The sequence below is a fragment of the Brachypodium distachyon genome, chromosome 4, assembly GCF_000005505.3.
Source record: "Brachypodium distachyon strain Bd21 chromosome 4, Brachypodium_distachyon_v3.0, whole genome shotgun sequence".
NCBI lineage: Eukaryota > Viridiplantae > Streptophyta > Magnoliopsida > Poales > Poaceae > Brachypodium > Brachypodium distachyon.
In genome coordinates this window covers 45,495,592-45,510,404 of record NC_016134.3, presented here as the reverse complement: position 1 = coordinate 45,510,404, position 14,813 = coordinate 45,495,592, and the positions used below count along the sequence as shown (strand labels likewise).

At 47.0% G+C, this 14,813-nt stretch overlaps 1 protein-coding gene across 1 annotated transcript; it reads left to right on the top strand.

Annotated features, from left to right (window-relative positions):
- Positions 1-223: 223 nt before the first annotated feature.
- Positions 224-3,024, top strand: LOC104584774. Its single transcript, XM_010240371.3, has 3 exons — positions 224-577; positions 756-982; positions 2,120-3,024. Exons 1-3 carry the CDS (start codon positions 340-342, stop codon positions 2,159-2,161), a joined length of 507 nt encoding a protein of 168 aa, XP_010238673.1. The 5' UTR covers positions 224-339; the 3' UTR covers positions 2,162-3,024.
- The last annotated feature ends 11,789 nt before the right edge of the window (positions 3,025-14,813 follow it).

The window sequence follows — 14,813 nt, the reverse complement described above, 5'->3', positions numbered from 1 at the left end:
GAGCCAAGAGACTGAATTAACCGACAAATTTCGGTTCTTTGAGTTTGCTGACCGAAGTTTTAAACGGTTCTTCGGTTTCGGTCCAATCGGCTTCGGTTTCCAGTTCTTCGGTGATCGGTTTCGGTTTCTCGGTTTTTATGCCCACCCCTGCCCACGCCCCCACCCTTGCGCTTGTTCAGGCCCCAAGGCCCCCAACCCCTCGAAAAAGGCCTTCTGAGCACCTGAACTCGCTGGCCTATATCTTCATTGGACCCTAAGCAGAGGGGCGTCAAGTTCGCGAGAAAGAGAGAGAAAAGGGGAAACAAACCAGACGCAACCCTAAGCTTGTTGCCGGCGGCGATGGAGGCGGAGCTTTGCGGGGATTCCCTCGGCCACAAGAGGTCGGATCCGGAGGGAGTCGCGTGTGGCGGGGATGCCAAGAGGCCACGCGAGGACGGAAACGGCCTCCACAGCTCCTCCATAGAGATGGAGACGGAGGTGGAGGACGACGACTATGAGGAGGAGAATCCCCTCGACATCTACCGGCAGGTCTGGATCGACGACTACAGCCGCTTCGGCATCTCCTTCGAGGACGAGAGTACGTGCTTCTTTGATTGGACCCCCTACTTCTTTTTCGCATCAAGCCAGTGTGTCATCTCATTATTTTTCCGCTCGCCTCCCTCCGGCTTAATGAGATGTTAGTTTAGTTAATCAATCTATTAAATTAATTAATCGTCCTTGATCGATATATGACATAAGCTTGATGGGTTTTGCAGCGGAGATTCCTAACATGCACCACACTGACGGACCAATAATTCCCAGTGGCGCTAGGCCCATGACGACCATGCAGATCTTGTATGTGAAGGTGACTCAGATCACCGACGCCCTCCAGTGGCCTCTTGACATCTACGGCGTCATTGCCGTGCGTGACTCCATTGATCACAAGCGCAATTTCCTCTTTCGCCGCACCAGGGACCAATGCCAGACCCTCGCCTCATTGCAGGTTCACTTTAATTACCTGTCGTTTAAAATGTTTGATTCTACATATACAACTTTAAAACTGTCGTTTACAATGTAGGGGTACATAATGTCCAAAGCTTGAATTGTAGAGAATATTGGAAAGTAGCAATCAACATGCATGTAATACAATATTACAAGTTTTGGTCAATTCTGTTTTTTACAAGATTGGTGTACATGCATTCATATGATTCTCCCATCAAGGCAAGTTGTGGAGTCCATTGTATTGATTGGTTTCTAACGATACCTCTTTGGTTATTTGATATGGTATGTGTGTTCTTGTTGGTATCGTGGTCTAGATCTTTTGGATTGATCCATGTTCTTTAGTGTTGTTCAAACTGCCTGTTTTAAAGCAAGTACTTGTACTTAGAGAAAAATATATTTTCCGTCCCTCAACTTGTCAATAACTACGCAAATGGTCTCCCGACTTTTTTTTCGTATACTTCATCCCCTAATTGTTGAAACAAGACACTAATGGTCCCTTACCCCATCCAAAGTGGTAATAGTGATGCCAAATCATGGTTTTGACAACAGATTTGCCATGTCAGCCTACCAAATTGGCATCACTTCTCTTTTCAGCCAGTTAGTCAATTTGTTTCCGCCAGAAACACACACAAAAACCTAAGTCAAAGCGGTATTCGGAGGCCAAAACAATGACATCTTACCACTAATACTACTACTTCCCATGGGGTGAGGGACCATTGTTGTCCAGTTTCGATTATTAAGGGACAAAAGTATGCAAAAAAAAAGCAGAGGGACCATCTGAGTACTTTTCGATGAGTTAGGGGACGGAAAATATACTTTTGTCTTGTACTTATGCATGAAATGTTTTATGACATTTTTCCATTTCTGTAATGTATATACACAAAATTCTCAATGTCTTGATAGTCATCTACTGATCTACTGCCTATTGCCTCCATTGTGTTAATTTTACCAATCTTTTGTACTATATGTATGGGGTATATATTGAGCTAATGGCTTCATGCATATAACTCTCCCATCTCATGTATATATTGTTAACATTGTGTTGATTTTACCAATCTTTTGTACTCTATGTACTGACATATATTGAGGAGCTAGTGGCTTCATGTGTATAATTCTCCCATTCCATATATACGTGCAGGATGCAGACTTGGAACTTGCCCTAGCCGTGCGGTTTTGCTGATTGATCCACACGCCTTTGAGATCGACCTCAAAGTGAGAGGCAATGGATCACCATCTGAAGACAAGACTTTAAGCTACTATGCCTTCATATATGACCACATTGCTCAAATGAACAAGTGTGGCTCTGCCATAACAGAGGTGGTGCGGACTGAGCACAGCACCATCGAGGTTAGGTTCGCGCATCTTTCGAGAACCTTGGAGTCGACCATCCATATCAGCGTCATCAGTGGGTTGCGTGATTTCAGCGCGCGTTTCACGGCTCGCACCGCGAGCATCGATGAGGACATGGTGCTCCTTGACTCCAGAGGTGGGAAGGTTGCTGTCATGAGGAGGGGGTAGTCGTGCTGAAGCGACGTATCGTCACCGTGGAGGAGAGAGGGAAACTTATTCTTGGTGTTGAGGCTGCACCATGTGATGCCGAGGAGAGCGGCAGTGGCATTGTTGTGAAGCGGCAGATAAAGTTAACACCCATGACAGCGTTGAGAAACGAGGGCTGTTTCGATCTTGGGTTCAGCAAGCTTCGCGTCATTGTCGCATGGTCGATGCTGCCATAGCTCAGATCAGATCTTTGTTTCAAGGTGCCAATTAATCGATATGTAGTTGATTTACTGCCATGGTGGTACCTATTATTATGTCTGTGATAACTAGGTACCGTTTGTGACTGTTAACTAAGTTGTGCTTCCTTGTGATGAAGGTAGTATGTACGGACTGTTTTGTTAGTACTAAGTGATGAGAGTATTTCGAACTAGTGGAGAGGTTTGTTGATGTTGTTTGTATGGCTTAATCGATACATGCATGCATGTTTAGTTTGTGTACCACGCTTTTGCTGATCTCTGCTCATCAAGTGTGACTATTTAATGTGTTGCCGCTGGGAATGAATGATTGTAAAACCTCCTGTCGAGGGAGCTTGGTCCGGTAAAAGGGTAGTTCAAGGTAAAACCCTGCCCATGAATGCTATACATACAATGCCACTCGATTTCTTTATGTAAATAGGAGAAAACTCATAATCTAGGAGAAGCTAATAACTGAGTGTGACTCGATCGACTCATTAATTTGACCGAAACTTATATGAGCATATATAGGCACCGTATCCTGTGAATCCATCACGTTGGTGCATCCCTGCATCCGGTCCTCGCGTTACTTCCGATCCATATCCTGTGCCACTTCCGATCCATATCCTGTGCCTAGACTTCTTCGGTGGAAATTTTCTAATAACACGCCTGCCTCACCCAGATTAGGTTTGCCGATTAGCCTCCAAATTATTGAAACCCCCCTAGCAAATGGCACCTTCCCCAACCCCAGCCTCCCTCTGTGACGGCCAAAGTCTTCGGTGTGATACGATGAGATCGATCAACATGCATGGCAGCCACTGCGTTAGGGACAACGACTTTGCTTGCGCAACGGCTGATTAATTGACGGCCTGAGGCAACCTGCTTGCCCTCGTCCCCTCCAAGATCACGATGCGATGATCCTGAGATTCATGGCGTTTGCCCTAGTCCGTGTCTTCAAAGCCCTACTGCTGCAAATCGTGGCTTCAGTACGACACATGTTGTTTCAGGTGACACACAGCATGAACAAAGTTGATCTTGACTTGTGGATACATTTGTGCTAATCGTCCGCTTTTTTTTTTCATTGCTGAACTGGGAGGAAAAAAGTTTCCCAAGGAGAAGCAGCTAGCCCCCAGAAAAAATTATACAGTACTCCGTAGTATGTATCAGGTGCAAAACATTATCAGCAAACATCATTACTTTAAGAAAATCAGCAGCTTTTCATTTCATTGATTGAAATATTTGGTACATTGGGAGCTCTGATTGATAGCTGATCTAGCTCATTACACCATTGATTACCCAAGACAAAAGTAATACACTCAAAGCTAGCTACTGTTGACTTGGTGTCTTCGATAATTGATCCTGCAAGATAGATGCATGATAACCTGAAGTTCTGCAACAAGTTCAGACAATCTGATCCTATGACCACCTTCTTGTATTGTTGGTCTCTAACAAACTGCACACAAGACTTGTAAACTAGATTGCAGTATGAATCGAGAATGGACAACTAAGATTACAGAACCATATTAGCCTCAACAATTGCATTCACCAAAAGAAATAAAGTAGCCATTTGTTTCTGAAGCTTCCATTCACCCGTAGCACACCAACTAGTAATTTTCTAGTACCAGAAGTAGCATGTATACCTTGGAAGGGGCTATCCTTGGGCATCCCTAAGAAGGTGGATGAGATCTTCGAGGCGGCTACCTCTTCTAGGGTGGGGGATGGGAGTCGCACACTCTTCTGGACCGACTGTTAGCTGCGCGGCGTTCGTTTTCGCGATGCTTTCCCGGCGCTTGCGGGCGTGTTAGTGCGGGTTCACTGCATCGTCGTACTGTCAGAGAGGCGATGAATGGCCTGTGGCTTGAGGACGTGGGCCCCAACCTGACTACGGTGGCCATTGCCGAGTTCCTGACTCTTTGGGAGTGGCTCCGGGACGTCCAATTGGGGGCCGGGGTGGACGATGTTTTGGTCTGGAATTGGGCCAAGGATGGGGTCTATTCGGCCAAAACTGCATATGCGAACCTCTTCATAGGTCAGTTGCGTGATCCGATGGCGTCTGTGGTGTGGGACTCTAGGGCTCCTGCGCGTTGCCAGTTCTTCGCTTGGCTGACGGCCCGGGGCCGATGCTAGACAACGAACCGACTTCGCAGGTGTGGTCTCCCACACCCGGCTAGGTGCCCCCTTTGCGACTAGGGTGATGAGGCCATCTCTCACCTGCTGGTGGGCTGCGTCTTCTCTTGTCAGGTGTGGCAGCAGTTGTTGACCTGCTGGGGCCACGGGGATTGGTGCCCCGGTCCGGGGGCTGACCTGCGGGAGTGGTGGACCTCCCGACCCCTTTCACGGCGAGGGCGGAAAGACTTCCTGACGGCTTTCACTCTGGTCTTTTGGATCATTTGGCGCCATCGTAATAACATTGTCTTCAACGGGGTGTCTCCTTCGGTCCATTGGGTCTTGTCTACTGTCAGGGAGGAGTTGGATCGGTGGTGCTCTGCCGGCCTCATTAGGAATAGGGGTGTTGGTTTGGCCTTCGCGGCGAGTAGGTTGCTTGGTAGGCTGTAATTTCTCTCTTGTCTTTGCCCGGTGGGCGTTGTAGACGTTTTTCGGCGTTGTACTAACCTTCTGGCTCTTCTCCTTTAATCGATGATGCACCCGCTGGGTTGCATTCTTGAAAAAAAAAAAAGAAGTAGCATGTATCAGGTGAAAAGTTTCACCACCATGACATATGATTAGTAAAATAGTAAATTGCAGAGTGCATCAGGCCAGCAACACCTCAGAACTCAGACTACAGCAGCACATCATCCTCAATTGCATTCACCACAAAGAAAGCACAATAATTTTTTGTTTATAGTATTTTCATTCACAAAGCAGCTTGACATTGAGTACCTTCAGATTTTGTTTACTCACCAACACTATGCGAATCACACCCAGCACACCCAAACAATGACAATTGAAATCTAAAAGCGGAAGTTGTCTATCAAGAACTGCTATAATTGGTGTCTCCTCCTTCGCAGCAGAATGAAAAGCTGAGGTCACCGCGTCGCCAGGATGTGGTAGCCGCCAAACGCGAGTCTTGCCATCACATCTGGATGTGCTTGCCATCTACACTTGTCTCTGCCCCAGGCTGCCATTGATGGGGAGTGGTGGCCGCAGGAGTCTCCGTCGCCGGAATCTGCGTGCGGGGTCGTTGGGAGCGACGAGGCTGGGGCTTGGGCAAGATGATTACAACTGGGGGCTTTTCTAGATAACTGGCAAACCTAATCTAGGTAAAGCGGGTGTGTTATTAGAAAATTTCCACTGAAAAAGTCTAGGCGCAGGATTTGGATTGGAAGGAAGGCGAGGACTGGATGCAGGGATGCACCAACGTGATGGATTCACAGGATATGGTCTATTTTGTATGCTAATATATCTGCAACCTAAGTATAATATGCAACCTTGTTTTTAAGAATGAAATATAATATGCAACCCAAGTGTAATACTGTGGCGGATACCTAAGTATAATAAACAAAATCACAAGTCAATACACAAATGTGAATGGTACATATTTCACAAAATACACAATCTCGAAAGCGAAACACCAAATTTGAATTCCAAACAAAGTTTTGCAAAAAATTGTCCCATTTCTAAGTTGAAATGTTTACTATGGTTTCGTTAATAATTAATGATGAGCCATATGTACTAGAGTCACCACCATTTATGTAAAAATAAGGAATTATAATTTTCTAGAGTTGTTTAATAGGGAAAAATGGGAATAATGCTAAAACATCGTCAAAATGGCATGGTGTCATTTTATGGGTATATAAGTTTGAGATAAAATTTACAAGTCAGTACACAAAATTAAAATTGTACATGTTTCACGAAATGCACTATCTAGGAACAAGTGTCCGAACTTCGCGGTCAAACCTCCAAATTCGAGTCCCGAAACAAGATTTGTAATATTATGACTATTTTATTAGTTGATTTTTTTTCCGATGGTTTCATTTGTCATTAATGATGAGTAATCTGAATTAAAATCGTCAATTTGTATGTAAAAGTAATTATTTATTATTTCCTAGAGCCGTTTTATACAAAATAAAATAAAATAATACTAAAACTTTGTAAAAATTAACAATTTTTGGCATGGTGGCATGTTATGGGTACATAATCTTGGGATACAAACTAAATGTGAATAGAAACAAAATTAAATGGTACATGCTTCACAAAATGCACGTATCTCGGAAGTAAACCTCCAAATTTGAATTTCGAAACCAAGTTTACCAGAACTTCCTCCACATTTCGAGTTGAGTTATTTACTATGGTTTAATTTGGTATTAATGATGAGAAATGTGAATTAAAATCAACACGTTTTATGTAAAAATAATTACTTATCATTTTCTAGAGCCGTTCAATAGGGAAAATAAAATAATGCTTAAACTTTAACAAAATTAATAATTTGGCACGGTGTCATGTTATGGGTATGTAAACTTGGCATAAAAAGTACATGTGGACATAACAAACTAAAATATGACAAACCTTTCATGTGTATACACACAAAAAAAAGGATGGCTTTGTCGTAGTCGACATTCTTTTAATAATATAGGATATATAGAAAGATTTTCCATTCAAATCTACTTAAATCGAAGTCTATCCCCCATATAAGATGAGGGGATAAAAGGAAGGGAAAACACAAATAGCTTTGTTTTGTAACTTTTTGGAAATATCTGACCTTGTACATTTTATGACTAATTAATACAACTGTTGTGGGGGGCACCCATACAGTTTCCGGTCAAAAATAGGGAAATTGTTTAATTAAGTTAAGAATGGTATTCCATAATAGAATTCTAATTAAAAAAATCTGGCAAAGACGAAAATATCCTGGCATTCGGCAAAGAAAACAAAGAAATTTTCCACGTCACTGATCTTGAGCCGTTCAAGAGGAAAAATGAAATAGTACTTAAACTTGACCAAAATTATGTTATAGGTATGTAAACTTGGGATAAAAAGTACATGTCAATGTAACAAATTAAAATAAGACAAACCTTGAATGCGCAATTTTTTTTTGACTTTGACGTAGGTCTGGCCTTCGGCAAAGCCAAAAATATCTTTATCAAAGGCCTAGTCTTTGGAAATAAATTGCCACGTCACGGATCTAGGTGACTGCGTCACAATCGGCGAGGTGGCACGATCTGAGCCGCACGTCTCACTACTACAGAATCACTTATTTTCGACGAGTCGGAAAACCTCTAAGCTGACGCAAATGGGACGTGTCACTAATCAAGTGTGAGAGATGACTCGGGAACTTCTAACGCGTCAAAAAGCTTCACAGGTAGGAAAAACATTCTGACGCTTCTTTCGGGACACGTGTCAGAATTATTCTTCTCCTAGCCTGAGACATATCGGGGTATTTTTCTGACTCTTTTTGAGCCGTAAGAAGCGTCGGAGCTGGTCATATTTGAAACCTCGTTGAACAAGAAGTGTCGACCTCAAAGTGAGAGGCAATGTATCACCATCTGAAGACAAGACTTTAAGCTATTATGCCTTCATATACAACAATATTGCTCACATGGACAAGGTGGGCACTGCCATAACAAGGGTGGTGCCGACCGAGCACATCACCATCGAGGTTAGGTTGGCGCATCTTGCGAAAACCTTGGAGTCAACCATCCAATTCGGGTTTCAGTTGCCGATACCCGGATAGCACAAATAGCCCAATTTAATTGAACATACGGAGTAGCCCAAATAGCTCGGTTTAGAATTTTGGCACAACCAAGCCCAACTTCACAATCAGCCCACTCGTTCGTATCCCCTGCTCGTCTCCCTCACAAGGCACTACGCACGACACCGAGCCCCCCGGAGGGGATGATCCCCACTCCGAGTCTCCGACCTCGCCCAGTCGCCCTTGCAATGGCGCGCTGCCCCCTTCCTCCCGTACTGCCCTCCTCCAACCAGTGCCACGGCGACCGCTCGCTGCCCTCCTCCAGCTCCGCCGATCTGCCACTCCCCTCGCTGCCCTCCCTGACCTCCCCGCTCTCCGATTTGTCCAGCCCTGCCTGCGGCCGCCGCCCCCCGCATCGTCTTCGGTCTTCCCCAGATCCAGTCAGCGCCCGCGTCGCCCTTCCTCATGCCCTCCGATCCCCGTGCCGCCCTCCCTGATCGATCCCCCTAGTCCATCCCCATTTTTTTCAAGGTAACTAGCTAAATGTCCGTGCTTTGCTACGAAATTAAGAATTTGTGTTATGCATGAGTTGTTTAAATATGTGTTGCTCGTATTTTTAAAATTCCTGATAAATAAGAATTATGTCAAAATATTATTTTTGAAAAATACAATTACTCTTGAAAGTCATGAAAACCAATCAAGCATAATCAAAAGATCATGATATGTATAGAATGAGTGGCAATTAGATGATTCCGTAGCCTTTAAGTGGTAGTTTTGTTGGAGTGAACTCGCGACCACCAACTCAGATTTTTATAAGTGTATAAGTGTAAAGACTCGGATTACCCAGAACCCGAACCAGAAATTTCGGGTATCCGGATTTTCGGATTACCCCAACCAACTCACATTACTCATCATTAATTTCGGATTACCCGGATTTTCCGGTTGATATTTTTTAGGTCTAACTTCGGGTATCATTTTTTTCAACCCGAATTTTGGAAAACCTGAATATCCGGACCCGAAATTTTGGATTAACCCGAATGCCCACCCTGTCTGGGAAGCAAGGCCGCCGCATTTCTCTTCGCCTCCTTCTCCCACCAAACTACAACAATGTCGAGGTGCTCGTCAGAAGAGTAGCATGGACTACAATAATGCGAGATCTAGAACAGCACCATATACACCACGTCGAACCACCAAACCTGCTTCTGGACCACCTCTTTTCCCTGGCCACCGACGTTGCTTACAAGAAGTACCGTCATAACGAACAAGAGTAAATTTCACAAAACCACTACTCTAGGGGCTAGCGTTTCACGTACACTTCAGGGGTTCCTATTAGTTTGCCACTACTCCAGAGGTAACTACTTTCACTTTACCCAAACCTGACCGATTAGCCAGACAGTAAAACTGACATATTAGGGCCACATGTAAGGTCTTCACCATTTTCAAAGAACCCCCTGGCCTTTTTTTTATGCCTTGACCCTCGTCCTCTTCCCTCAGCGTTAAGCAGTAGCAGCCGCCTGCACACACGGCCCGGTCCGGCAGGCGGCACGGCGGTGCGAGCGGGCGCGAGTGCGAGGAGGCGGCCGGAGGCGGCGAGCGGTGCGGCGCGCAGGCAGCGCGGGTGGGCAGGCTCGGGCGGGCGGCCGGCGGCGCCGACGCGGGCGCGAGCAGGCGGCCGGCCGTCCAGAGAGTAAGTCGGAGTTGGAGAAGAATGGGGTGAAGGGGTGACATGGCCTTCTTCTGTAACTCCATGGTCAATTGTTGATCACCTAAAGAAATGAGACTGTGATGATCAGTTACAATCTCAAAGGGGCCACGTTGCAAATACTGACGCCATTTGTCAATTGCCAACATGACAGCCAAAAATTCCTTCTCGTAAATGGAAAGCTTGCTGTTCTTTACACCCAAAGCCTTGCTCAAATAGGCCACTAGGTGCCCCTGCTGCATGAGGACCGTGCCCACCCCAGTATCACAAGCGTCAGTTTCAATCTAAAAAGGACGAGTAAAGTCCGGCAGTGCGAGCACAGGGGTCTGCACCATGGCGGCCTTTAACCGCTCGAAGGCAACGTGTGCCTCATCCGTCCAAGTGAAGCCTTTCTTGGTCAATAGGGCTGTAAGTGGTTTCGCCAAGACCCCATAGCGATGAACAAATTTAGGGTAGTAGCCGGTGAGTCCAAGGAACCCCCGCAGCTCAGTCACCGAAGAAGGCACAGGCCACTGCTGAATAGCTGTAGTCTTATCTTGTTCTGTCGCCACTCCATCTTGAGATATGATATGGCCCAAGTAACTGATGCTGGTTTGGGCGAACGAGCATTTAGACATCTTGGCATACAATTGATGGCTTTGAAGGACCTCGAGAACCAAGTGCAGATGCTGCAGGTGTTCTGTCCAAGAACGACTATACACCAAAATGTCATCAAGAAAAACTATCACAAACTTCTGAGTGTACTTACTGAAAATGGCGTTCATCAAGCATTGGAATGTTGCTGGCACGTTGGTGAGACCAAATGGCATGACGCGGAACTAAAAATGTCCGTGATGGGTCTTGAAAGCCGTCTTATCCTCATCCTCCTCACGCATACGAATCTGATGATACCCATCTCGTAAATCCAATTTGGAGAAGAATTGAGTGCCAGCAAGTTCATCGAGAAGTTCATCGACGATGGGCAGGAGAAATTTGTTCTTAATTGTCAAAGAATTAAGCCGGCGATAGTCAACACAAAAACGCCACGAGCCATCTTTCTTCTTCACCAATAACACAGGGGATGCAAAAGGGCTCACGCTGGGTTGCACAATTCCAGCTGCCAGCATATCAGCTATCTGCCGTTCAATCTCATCTTTTTGTAACGGAGAATGGCGATAAGGCCGAGCATTCACGGGAGCAGCACCCGGAAGCAGAGAAATGGAATGATCAAACAGTCAAGAAGGAGGTAACTGTTGGGGATCAGCAAAAACATCCGCAAATTCATCCAATAAGACAGCAAAATCTGGGGAAATAGGTAGAGGAGGAGAGGAAACTGCCGGGGAATGAATATCCAACACGGCTAAGGCCCAAACCTCATTACCAGCCAGCCATTTGTGCACTTGTTCTACGGGCAGGGAAGGTCATGTTGTCTGAAGTTGAGGACAAACACCCTGCAGAAAGACCGATCGACCTTGATACTCAAACTGAAGAGTTTTGTTTCCCCAGTGACAATTCATGGGACTATAACGGGCCAGCCAATCCATGCCGAGAATGGCGTCATAAGCCCCCAAGGGTAACACTCGCATATCAGTGGTGAAGGTAGTGCCATGGATCCACCAACTCAACTCCGGTACTATACCATCAGATTGTAACTTATCTCCATTTGCAACACGGACAGGAATAGGTGGCATTGCTTGAACCTGACAGCCTGCACGCTGCACAAAGGCGGCATTCACGAAGGAGTGCGTACTGCCAGAATCCACCAAAATTAGCATCACCTAGTTACCAACTAACGCCCGCAGCCTGACAGTTTCGACTGCTTCAGAACCAGCCATGGCATGAACAGATATGTGACAACATGCGGCTTCCGTAGGGGTGTCTTCAGTATCCAAAACAGCAACAGTCTCATCAGACAAGAGCTCCCCAAATGCACCCACATTAATCATCAGTAACTGAGCCTGGCGCTTGCGGTGATGCTCCTTGTTGTACTTATCCCCACATTGAAAACACAAGCCATTGGCACGCCGGAAATCCCTCAATTGACGCTCACGAGTGTAGTCCTCGCCGGGCCCCTGTTTTGGTGGATCAGGTCGACCTGCTGCAGGAGGCGGTGCTGGAAGAGGAAGCCCGACAGGAGCAGCGCAGAATGCACCAGTCTGACGCTGGCGTGGCCGATAATGTTCAACCTCCTCCTCCTGAATTCGAGCCAGGGATGCAGCACGGGTGACACTAGATGGAGCCTGCAAGCGGACTGCGCATCTGATTTCGTCCCTCAGACCGAACACAAATTGAGAGACAAACCATTTGGAGCCCAAAGTTGGGTCTAGAGCAATCAGATTGTACATACAAGATTCAAAGGCACTGCGGTACTCCATAACTAAACCTGTCTGCTTCAACTGCATAAGACGATTCATTTGTCCCTCATATTCATCCTGCCCAAATTCCTCCAACACAGCAGCAACAAAATCGTCCCAATGTAACAAGAAATGCCAACGCTTAAACGCTTGGAGCCATAAAGCTGCATGCCCCTCCATATACAAAGATGCAGTTGCAATCCATTGATCCGAGGGCACGCGATACATCTCAAAATAGGTAATGCTCATGTCCAGCCAAACATGTGGACACTCACCCGAAAATCGTGGAAGATCATGCTTCGGTGGCTTGGTGAAGTAGTCCTGCCGGTCGTATTGTGGGCGACGCTGGTAGGCCGGTGAAGGGGGGGCCGAATGCATCTCCCGATGAGGAATTGAAGCGCCGACCGGCTCCTCCAAGAGTGGGGGTCCGTGATTGGTGAGGACGGCGCGGCCCGTACGAATCCCGGTCGGGCGGCGGCTTGGCGGCCTCGACCTGCCGTCGCTTGACGCCGTCCAGATCCGTACCGAAGTCGTCCATCTACTGACGCAGACTCTTCACATCCGTCGCCACCTCCGTGAGGTGCGTTGCATGGACTCAAATTTCTCCAACACCCCTTCCAATGATTTCTGCAGAACCTCCATGCGATCGAGAACGAATCTGGTTTGAGCAGAAGGCTTGGATGGCACCGTCGCAACTCGCCCCGAATTGGTCCCAACCCGGCTAAGGATTTTGCGCCGCGCCGCCGGAGCGAACAGCACCTGTTGCCGTGGGTGTTACGGGCCCTATCTGAGGAGTACGAGCGCGCACAGAAGCCTGACCAAGCTCTGATGCCAGATTGTGACGACCCCGGACCTAGAGAGGAAGGGGATCACACAGATCAAGGGAAATTGGGGTGAGAATCAGACGAAGGGGGATGAGAGTTCAGGGAGATAGGTGGGGAATTCAGATTTCATTCATCTCACATAATCCCGAACGAGTAGCCTACAGGTCTTTAAAACAAGCCACGGCTCTTACAGGTAGGGACACTCGTGCATACACCAAGTTTACAGGCACAGAAAGCAGCAAATAACTCTTCTCACTGAGAGTGGACCTTCCCGGCATCAAGTCCCTGGACTTGATCATCAGTGCACGCCGAACTGAAGGTGTGAGGTGTGACACTGAGCGGTGCACGAGGGAGGCACCATGGAAGAGGAACACGGATCCACCTCCCTTCTACACCTTCTACACAGAGAGCGGTTGGCAGACGAGCGAACCGGCCGCTTCACCAAAAGACGTCTGAATTGCATGTTCGTTACTGAGGCTACAAAAATCAGAGCCGTTAGCCCTTTTTTTTTTTAGATCGACAGGGGTCGGGCTGCCGCTGCAAACCCCGCGCGTTGATCTCTCTCATCGAACGGCTGATGCGGGGTCGTCACCGTGGGTTAGCGCAACTGAACGGAGGCGGCGCAGTTACGAATGCCGCCGCATGTCACCTCGTAATTTCCTTATTCGGTAGCCAAAACCTTGCTCGAGGCAGAGACAAAGAGGAAGAAGAGGAAACAAACGAAACGCCGAACCCTAAGCTGATCCCCGGCCGGCGGCGATGGCGGAGGCGGAGCTTTGCGGTGATTCCCTCGGCCACAAGAGGGCGGACCCGGAGGGCGCCGCGAATGGCGGCGATGCCAAGAGGCCGCACGAGGACGGGAACGGCCTCCCCAGCTCCTCCATGGAGAAGATAGAGACGGAGGTGGAGGAAGACGACGACTATCAGGAGGAGAATCCCCTCGACATCTACCGGCAGATCTGGACCGAGAGGTTCGGCCGTCTCGGCATCTCCTTCGAGGACGAGAGTACGTACGTGCTTCTCTGATTGGATCCCCTACTTCTTTTTCGCATCAAGCCAGCGTCTCATCTCATTACTTTTCCATTCCCCTTAATCGGCCGTGATATACTGATATATGACATCAGCTTGATGAATTTTGCAGCGGAGATTCCTAACATGCACAACACTGACGGAACAATCATTTCCAGTAGCTGTGGTCCGATGACGACCATGCATGCAGGTCTTGTATGTGAAGGTGACCCAGATCACCGACGCCCTCCAGTGGCCTCTTGACGTCTACGGCGTCATTGCCCTGCGTGACTCCATTGATCACAAGCGCGATTTCCTCTTTCGCCGCACCAGGGACCAATGCCAGACCCTCGCCTCGCTGCAGGTTGACTTCAATTACCTATTTTTTCCCCAGTTTCACAGGTTTGATTCTAGATATACAACTTTAAATCTGTCTTTTAAAATGTTAAGCATAGTACACAATGTAAAGCGTCTGAAAAACTGAAAATGCAGAGAATATTGGAAAATAGTAATCCGCAAGTAAAGTCATATATAGAGTCCATTGTATTGATTACTCCGTAGTTCCTATTGATACCTCTAATTTGGTTATTTGGTATGGTACGTATG

Bases quoted from the DNA above. Each gene is read 5' to 3' on its own strand.
- LOC104584774 (XM_010240371.3), top strand. From the start codon at position 340: ATGGAGGCGGAGCTTTGCGGGGATTCCCTCGGCCACAAGAGGTCGGAT. The intron at 578-755 runs GTACGTGCTTCT...TGGGTTTTGCAG, and splicing joins CATCTCCTTCGAGGACGAGA to CGGAGATTCCTAACATGCAC. The intron at 983-2,119 runs GTTCACTTTAAT...ATATACGTGCAG, and splicing joins AGACCCTCGCCTCATTGCAG to GATGCAGACTTGGAACTTGC.